General features: G+C 37.3%; 1 protein-coding gene across 1 annotated transcript in view; it reads left to right on the top strand.

Annotated features, from left to right (window-relative positions):
• Positions 1 to 9851: 9851 nt before the first annotated feature.
• Positions 9852 to 10092, top strand: part of LOC136877404 (DNA-directed RNA polymerase II subunit RPB2) — a 247864-nt gene continuing 247623 nt past the window's right edge. The window contains exon 1 of the mRNA XM_067151413.2: positions 9852 to 9980. Within this exon, the coding sequence (XP_067007514.1) occupies positions 9962 to 9980 (19 nt within the window). The 5' untranslated portion in view covers positions 9852 to 9961. The remainder of the gene's footprint in view (positions 9981 to 10092) is intronic.

The raw sequence follows: 10092 nt of genomic DNA, 5'->3' as shown, positions 1-10092 counted from the left end.
GATGCATTTATACGGTCCATGAGATGGAGGGTGAAAACATTACCTTGGGTTTGAAAAATTACACCCAAGTATTTAAAATGCTTTACGGACTTAAGTTCTTGGTCTTCATAATAGAAGATTCCATGAGGACCCCCTCTTCTAAACGTCATGGAAACTATTTTTTCTACATTCAGTTTGAGCTCATTTTTATTTATCCAGCCTACTATTTGGTTGAATGATTCCTGGAGTTCCTTCTCTGACGTTGATGTTAAGACCATATCATCAGCGTACATTAATAGTGCACCCTACGGGTCAGGGTAACCGCAGTATTTTCCCAACTAGTCAGTTACATATCTCAGGGTATTCATGCCTCCAGAAAAATGGTTAATTTTTCTATGTTTTGGTTTAACGTGTGTTCAAAGAGAAAGTAACGGCATCATACGCGGTTCAGAATGACGTAATTCAACGCTCAGTAGTGGATTTTGTGAACATAAACATCATTCAACCTTTCGAAAAACACATCCGCGTAACGAGAACCTTACTCACTAAGTACAACTACTGACTACCATTATAAATGAAAACTCATTCCATTCTATAAAAATTAATCAAGAAACACATTTATTAAACTATCAAGATTCGCGAAAGAAATGGTTAATGTCAAATATTGCTCTTAATCTTCCAATTATCAACCTAATAAATACATATTTTAATTGTTGTTGTTGTTTGAGTCATCAGTCCATAGACTGGTTTGATGCAGCTCTCCATGCCACCCTATCCTGTGCTAACCTTTTCATTTCTACGTAACTATTGCATCCTACGTCTGCTCTAATCTGCTTGTCATATTCATACCTTGGCCTACCCCTACCGTTCTTACCCCCTACACTTCCTTCAAAAACCAACTGAACAAGTCCTGGGTGTCTTAAGATGTGTCCTATCATTCTAACTCTTCTTCTCGTCAAATTTAGCCAAATAGATCTCCTCTCACCAATTCGATTCAGTATCTCTTCATTCGTGATTCGATCTATCCATCTCACCTTCAGCATTCTTCTGTAACACCACATTTCAAAAGCTTCTATTCTCTTTCTTTCTGAGCCAGTTATTGTCCATGTTTCACTTCCATACAATGCCACGCTCCACACGAACGTCTTCAAAAACATCTTTCTAATTCCGATATCAATGTTTGAAGTGAGCAAATTTCTTTTCTTAAGAAAGCTCTTCCTTGCTTGTGCTAGTCTGCATTTTATGTCCTCCTTACTTCTGCCATCGTTAGTTATTTTACTACCCAAGTAACAATATTCATCTACTTCCTTTAAGACTTCATTTCCTAATCTAATATTTCCCGCATCACCTGCCTTTGTTCGACTGCACTCCATTACTTTTGTTTTGGACTTATTTATTTTCATCTTGTACTCCTTACCCAAGACTTCATCCATACCATTCAGCAACTTCTCGAGATCTTCTGGAGTCTCAGATAAAATAACAATATCATCGGCAAATCTCAAGGTTTTGATTTCTTCTCCTTGGACTGTGATTCCCTTTCCAAATTTCTCTTTGATTTCCCTTACTGCCTGTTCTATGTAAACATTGAAAAGGAGAGGGGACCAACTGCAGCCTTGCCTCACTCCTTTCTGGATTGCTGCTTCTTTTTCAAATCCCTCGATTCTTATCACTGCAGACTGATTTTTATACAGATTGTAGATAATTCTTCGTTCTCGGTATCTGATCCCCATCATCTTCAGAATCATAAATAGCTTGGTCCAATCAACATTATCGAATGCCTTTTCTAGATCTACGAATGCCATGTACGTGGGCTTGTCCTTCTTGATTCGATCCTCTAAGATCAGACGTAAAGTCAGGATTGCTTCACGTGTTCCTACATTTCTTCTGAAGCCAAATTGATCTTCTCCCAACTCAGCTTCAACTTGTTTTTCCATTCTTCTGTAAATAATACGTGTTAAAATTTTGCAGGCATGAGATACTAAACTAATGGTGCGGTAGTTTTCACACCTGTCAGCACCGGCTTTCTTGGGAATAGGTATAACAACATTCTTCTGAAAATCGGATGGGACTTCTCCTGTCTCATACATCTTGCACACTAAATGAAATAACCTTGCCATGCTGGTTTCTCCTAAGGCTGTCAGTTTAATTACTGAATCAAATATTCTAGGTCAGCGCTGCCTTACTCCTAAATTAAGTTTACATATCTTAACATTCTGGGTCGCGTATTCCTGAAATGAATTGTTGCTTTGTTTCATCTTCCTATTAAAATTTACATCTGGTCACTTAAGTATATATTACATCAAAGTCTTCAGACCACAGTCAAAATTCGGTATATCAATAAGTTATTCCATCACTCACGGTGTTAATTATACACCCTCATCAAAAATACAACCATTACATTGTTCAAGTTATCACGAAATGAACTGAATTTGAATAAAGTGTCCTGAATACAAATATCAGTGACCTAAGTTACATTGAAAATTATCTGAGTTCGTTGGTGCCGACTACAGTGAAGAAAATGAAATATTGAATGACGCACTAAGTTTCTCGGTCCGATTGCCACTTAAATTACGGCTCCTAACTAAATATTCGCTCTAATAATATTTCAGATTAACAAAACATCGATGATATCCTACGTAAATCTCAAATAATTTCCCTACTCTAGCTAGATAATTTCTTATGTAACGTATTCCAGATCAATATACACGTAGCCAATAAGCATTTTTCATATATAGATGTGCAAATGCCTACATAGAGATATTTCAACACTACATTATCATACTAGTTGGATACAAGTTTGATCTTCCACGCAATTACCATTCATTCAGAATATGATACAATCATGTATTCATTTACCCATAACCGGTTGTTATTATTGTCAAACCACTTTCACACTTCATTAAAATATGCGTAATTTTACTGTCCATACCTTGCTATAGTTCCTTCCTGGGGCATACTTATATTCCGTAGTCGCTTTACATGTGCTCCTACATCGCACATTATATATATCATATACGTTTTACTCCCTGTTAATCTGCGCAATATATCATTTAAAATACCATATATACTTCCATTATTTCATTATTAACCTTCAATTCAACCCATATTTAATTCATTTAACATCTATAATTACTGCGTTTAACCTCCAATATTAATTAAACACAACGATACGTATCTCTTCAATAGCGCAGAATTCGTTCCTCAAAACGCATTTTGTCATACAATTCAACATATAACCCCAAATTCAGTATCTATTCTTTCAATATATTCACACAGCAAAGAGTATGGTAATTTAACTTAACCAATTCAAACATGCATCCCTCTGTGACGTAACTGGGTTTGACTGGTATTACATCACTCATGGATCTTTCTAACTAACCGGGATTCTTTGAAAACAGCTGTTACACTATGTCGCATTTTAAATCGTATTCCTTCATCCTTGGATAAAATAATGTAGTAAACACGTTACCATTCTGTCACGAGATATCGTCTTAAATATTTCACACTGCACTTTCTTATATTCACTGCACACTTAATTATCTCACGCTTAGGCTATTCAGATCTATTGCATATACTGGTAATACTCTACATAAGAAATTATACTACTTAATACTATTACTTAGCTCGCCATTCAATATCTCGGGCCTTACTTGCTCTTCGGTCTGGTCGCAGGCCTTGGACTGGGAACTGGGCAGGATCTCCACCATTGGTATCTCAGGTAGAGTGACCTCCTCCACACGGGTCGGGTGGTTTTAACAGCCAGGATGACATCTCCCTCCAGGTTGGTCTATGCCGATTTAGCAAGCCATCATCTGTTCAGGAACACAGTAAACAATATGCGTCGATTCTGGAAAATATGAATTCATCATGGTTCTGCGTAGTATATATATATATATATATTTTTTATAGTGATTGTTTCTTTATTTAGGCTGTCCTTGCTATTATTTCCACTAAATATAGCTCAACCTCGAGCTCTCACGTCTCAATCAACTTCTTGTTTTCAAACGATTTTGCGTCTAAGTATTTGGACGGACTTTTCAAAATTTCTGGATTTTATTCCCTCTTTACGGTATTTCAACGTTTATCTCTTCGTTTCGCTCAATATTTCCGTCCTCTCAGCTTAAAATTTCACGTTAGATATTGCAAATCTTGCTTATTTTTGAGAGCGATGTTCGGGATATCTTGTCCTTACCACGTCAATTTTTTAAGTCAGTTTTTATAATAATCTCTTTGTTCCTTCTTATTTTTTTAAAAACAATTCTATCGATTCTACACCATTGTACACCGCCTTCATAGTGGTAGGTTTAAGTTAGTCATGGCCTTCTAGCATACATCAATATCGATACCCTATTACACATTTCTTTGCCTTGGCTGGCCTCTACCTTCCGTAGGCGCCATTTTTAATACGTCCAGTAAATGCATCGGGTACAATAGTTTGACGCTTTCCTGGTTTACCAAATCTACTATGTCTGCTGTCGCAATGATGAATAATAATGGACTTAACAGGTCTCCCTGTAATACCCCGGTTGTTTGTTCCAAAATAATAGATTTGGTAATGCCATCATCTACTTCTATTGAATTGTTGAGCAGTAAGTTCCTGATCAGCGGTATAAGGTAGTTCGTACTACCAATGATACTCTCCAATTTTTCTAACAGTATGGTTCTGCTTATGGTGTCAAAAGCTTTCGAATAATCTATAAAGATGGCATGCAATTTACCCCCTGGTTTCTTTAAGGCTTCTTCTATGTCATTCTGGAGACAGCGGATAGCTAAAGTCGTTGATTTTCCTTTTCTAAATCCGAATTGCGACTCCGGTAGGTTATTTTCCACCAGGTTAACGAGACGTTTACCTACTAATGAAGTTAAAGTCTTTAGTAGAGTACATTCTAGCTCTATTCCTCTATATGAGTTGGGATCTGCGGTATCACCTTTGCCTTTATATAGCATTAAATAGTAGATTTTCTCCAGTTGTCTGGTATCCTACCTTGCCGCAAGCATTCATTCATTAAGTGAGTGATGGATTCACCCAATTTTGGGAGAGCAGCTTTAAGATGTTCATTAAAAATGTGGTCTGGGCCACATGCCTTGTTATCTTTAGATGCTGTAATAGTTGATACAACCTCATTAATTGAGAATTCGTCAATTTCAGGGATTATTTGAAAAACTGGCACGAAATAATTAGTACTCTCTCTCTTGAAGCACTGCACTTAAGTGCTTTTCCCAAACTTCCATTGGTAAGTTCCTGGAGAACTTCGGTTGTCTAGGCTTCAGAACCAGGTAAGGATCTAGACTGGCACATTCTATAAGTTTCTTTTCTTCTTCCTCTCTATAATGATTTTTGGCTTCTTTTAGTAGTAGTTTGTATGCTCTTCTTTTACTGGCATATATTTCAAAGAATTCTTTTGTTTTCTCTCTTCGGGCTGTATGTAATGCTTCCAGCACTTCTCTACGACACTTATAGCATTCCTTGGTGAATCAGGGCTGAGCTTTCCTGACCACAGCTATTGTTGGTAGAGTAGTATTCTGGAGCAGCACTTCTAGATATAATGCAGCCTTATTAAGATTACCCTCTCGTAATAGGTTAAGTATCGTTTGATTATCTTCCGTGTTCTGTCGTGAATGTGAGATAAAGTTTCGCGAACATCTTTAGTAACCATCATAAGATATAGTTAATAGTGTCGTAAAGTTTTTCATTCTTAAAGTATTGGAACTGAATACCCCGTCGTGTTATCATACTGTTCAGTGTTGTATATAGTCTGTTGATTATAATGTGGGGATATAATTGTGCAAGAGCAGTGTAAAATTTGTGTCTGGTGTGTGTGATAGAGACGTACTCAATTTTCTGGAAAACATAGGGCCTATATCAATAAATTTAATGTGACTTGTGATTATCCATCGATCTGAGTGTGTATGTTTCATCTGATAAAGTGAACATTTGGTAACCACAAGAGAATTACACTTATTCAAGTGTTTCAGTTTTGTAGATATGAGGATAAACTAATTTAAGGCATTATTTTATTTATTCGTGATAAGTGTGTACGACTTATTGCGAATATCGTTGTATTAAAGACTGCGTGAGCGAGCGCGATTGTTGATTTAAACAAGTAGGCTATATCGATAGTGACGGTTTACTATTTGAAATCACGGCCTACCAGATATCAAAACTGATCCAGTGTATCCAGATACGGTAAAGTTTATTTTCTATAATGAGCTTCTATCTGAATAAGTGTTATCTTCGAGTCTATTTGTGTAGTGGAGTAAATATCAGCCAAACGAACACTTCAAAATTATTTTAGTGTGGTAGCCATATTGCTCTGCTCTGCAACGTCTTTGAGGGTGTGTTCCTAATGCCAGGGAAGGACGATACCGAGAGCACAGGAGACAACACTCCAATCAATCAATCAATCAATCAATCAATCAATCAATCAATCAATCAATCAATCAATCAATCAATCAATCAATCAATCAATCAATCAATCAATCAATCAATCAATCAATCAATCAATCAATCAATCAATCAATCAATCAATCAATCAATCAATCAATCAATCAATCAATCAATCAATCAATCAATCAATCAATCAATCAATCAATCAATCAATCAATCAATCAATCAATCAATCAATCAATCAATCAATCAATCAATCAATCAATCAATAAATACTGATCTGCATTTAGGGCAGTCGCCCAGGTGGCAGATTCCCTATCTGTTGCTTTCCTAGCCTTTTCCTAAATGATTTCAAAGAAATTGGAAATTTATTGAACATCTCCCTTGGTAAGTTATTCCAGTCCCTCACTCCCCTTCCTATAAATGAATATTTGCCCCAGTTTGTCCTCTTGAATTCCAACTTTATCTTCATATTGTGATCATTCCTACTTTTATAAACGCCATTCAAACTTATTCGTCTACTAATGTCATTCCACGCCATCTCTCCGCTGACAGCTCGGAACATACCACTTAGTCGAGCAGCTCTTCTTCTTTCTCTCAATTCTTCCCAACCCATACATTGCAACATTTTTGTAACGCTACTCTTTTGTCCGTGCGGAATATGTGGAAAACAGATAACAGAGACCAGTGCTGCTGTGGGCTGTGATGGAAACTGTCGCAAGTGGTTTCACAAGGAGTGTTCCGGAGTTAATGCGGGTGACTTCGCGACTCTCAAAAAACCTAGCACTACATTGCTATGGATGTGCAAGATATGCAAAGATGATTTAATTATGTTAAGACATGGAAAAGAAGAATTAAAAGCAATATGGGAAGAAATAAGAAGTCTTAAGGAAAGCATCAAACAAACGGTTGCGGAGGAGATAAATAAAGCGATTGCTAGACAAATTGAAGAATATAAGAACAGTTCTAAAGGAACCAGTACTTCTGTTATAGTTCAGTATCCTCGAATCACTGCCAAGAAAGGATTGGCCCCGATACCACCACAAGTGGAGTCAAATAGCCACGAACAGAACATTCCAGTAATTGAAGACAAAGAAACGTCATCTGATAACACCGAAGAGGGGACTTGGACGGAGGTTGTGAAGCGAAACCGGCACCGTAGACAGGTAATCATAGGTTCGAGAAAGGCTGATGAAACCAGCAACCTAAGAGCGGCTAATAGAACAGCCTGGTTGTACATAGGCAAACTTCATCAGAACACGGAGAGGGAGGATATTATTAAATTCTTTCGAGATAACAATATATCTGATGACATTATATGTGACCAATTAGACACGAAAGGTACAAAGAAGGCGTTCCGAATTGGTATTGTATTTGAGCACCTAGAAAAAGTAAATAACCCAGAATTCTGGCCAGGGAGGATTTTGGTGAGGAGGTATAATTTTCGACCCCATAACGGCTCGGGTACAATGCTCCCAACCAAATCCTGCTAAGGACGACAACGTTTTGCCTACATCAAAGATTAAGCTACTATTATGGAATATTGAAGGACTGCTGAGCATGACAAACACACTAGAAGAGATGATACAGGAATTTGATGTAATAATCCTAGTGGAAACATTTTTAACGCATGCGTGGCGAACTAGTAGACATTATTCAACATTCGTCATGGCAGAAAAACCTCCAGTAGGGAGGCCCACATGAGGCATTGCATGTCTGTTCACTGATCAATTCTCACCATTTAGTGTACAATACAGATCTACGAACGTTTTAGTAGTTCGAACCAAGCCGTGTGTATGTGTCTGTGTATATTTCCAGCCAGATTTCTAATCAACTGAGATTATTGAGGAAGTTAGTAAAGCTTTAACTGTGACTACTAGGGATGATGCCATTATCCTTGCCGGAGACCTAAATTGTCGCATCGATACAGAACATCGAAAATCAACAGAAGTTTTGGACTTCTTAGAAGAGGAAGGTCTTCGGTTGGTGAATGCCTCTGACATAAATACCTACATGTCTCATAATGGTCCTAGCACAATAGATCAGGGGCCTGTTCCACGAATGAACTTTGCAACTTTTCAACTTTGCACTTTTCACTTTTCAAATTTTGCAAAGTGCAAAGTCTTTCTGTTCCACCATGGTCTAGGTTGTACTTTTCAATTTTTTCGCAAAGTGAAAAGTCTTTGCGAATGAGTGATACGATCGAGTTTATTCCATGAGCAAACTGTATAGGCCTAATACTCTACGATTTTAATGCTTTACTTTTCGCGGCGAATTTGGCGGTATAATTGTCGTACAGTTTACGTTTTTATCATGGGAAAAAAGGTTATTACAAGTAGCTGGCTGTGCTGGAAGTTGTCAAGGAGAAACGTGACATACTTTTTCGACAACTTTAAAGATAACCTCTCAAATTATGACACATCAATATTAACGAGAGTAGGCTGCCGTCAACACATTCACACACAGAAGGAAATTCACCCTTCATTAGAAATGCCGTCGCTATATTGAGTGGATTATCAGGCCAACGTACTGTTAGGAAATATTACATTTACTATAACATCTACGACTTTGGTAACAGTTCGCAAATAATTGTTTTGATGTCACATGCATTGGTGTTACACCGTGCAGCTGGGCACCATTTACTAACCAATGTAAGCATATAAGAATTTGTTCTTTTCCGGAAAGGGATTGACTTCTTTTTGTTACATATTTCAATAAATGCCCGATCATTTCAAGAATATAATGAGCCTGTGTTGGGGTAATACGAAATCACTCGCGAAAGTCCGTCGAAGTGAGGTTATGAAAATTAATCTCGTCTTTGTACGTTCTCTTATTGTATTCTTCATCACTGCCCTCACTTGTTGCTAATAAAAGCTCACGTCGTAACGTGTTTATATCACTAAACCAAATTCTACGCCGAGAAACTAGTGTACATACTTGTTAATGAACATATGAAAAGGGAATCATCTCTTTGCAAGATTTATGAAAACTTTTCACTTCATTTCTTTGCACTTTGCATTTCTGTACCAATGGAGGAACATAACAGGCTTGAAAAGTGAAAAGATTCCTAACTTTTCACTTTTCACTTTTCACTTTGCAAGTTAAATCTGAAACGTGATGGTGGAACAAAATCTGAACTGAAAAGTGCAAAGTGAAAACTTGCAAATTTCGTTCGTGGAATAGGCCCCTGGTGTTTATAAACTCTAAGTTTGTGCCGTTCAAGCAGGAGGTTATTCTCGAGGCGCAACGGAAACACCTACCAGTTGCAACTTCCTTACAGCTGGAGAATAGGCCTAGTACGCTTGATACAGTTAGAGACCGTACAAAAATAAGTAGAAAAAGTAATCCGTCTTTATTAATTAGAGAAAAGATTGTCAAGACTGGTGTGAAGAATGCAGTGTAGTATCCAGCCGGCCGTGGTGAAGAATTTTTGTTAAGTTGGTGGTTGTGGCAGATAACAAAAGAACAGCGATAAACACCAGCGCTCAGGTGCAGGTGTAATCGTTGTAAAGTCTGTTTTGACACTTTCCATTCATTTCTCAGATCTAATTGTGGTAATAGAAGTTTTGCTGTGTTAGAAATCGTGTTGGGATAATGTACGACCAAGATGAAGGTTGGTAGTTAATTTCAGCGAACTGTAATACCTTTCATTGTAGTAAATATTGTAATTGCCTATGCAATGTTTTGCAACGATAATGATCATAATTGTTTTAATTATTTTTTTG

This window comes from Anabrus simplex, chromosome 7 (assembly GCF_040414725.1).
Source record: "Anabrus simplex isolate iqAnaSimp1 chromosome 7, ASM4041472v1, whole genome shotgun sequence".
Lineage (NCBI taxonomy): Eukaryota > Metazoa > Arthropoda > Insecta > Orthoptera > Tettigoniidae > Anabrus > Anabrus simplex.
Note: the sequence above shows the minus strand (reverse complement) of the source record. Positions and strands in the feature narration are given on the sequence as shown.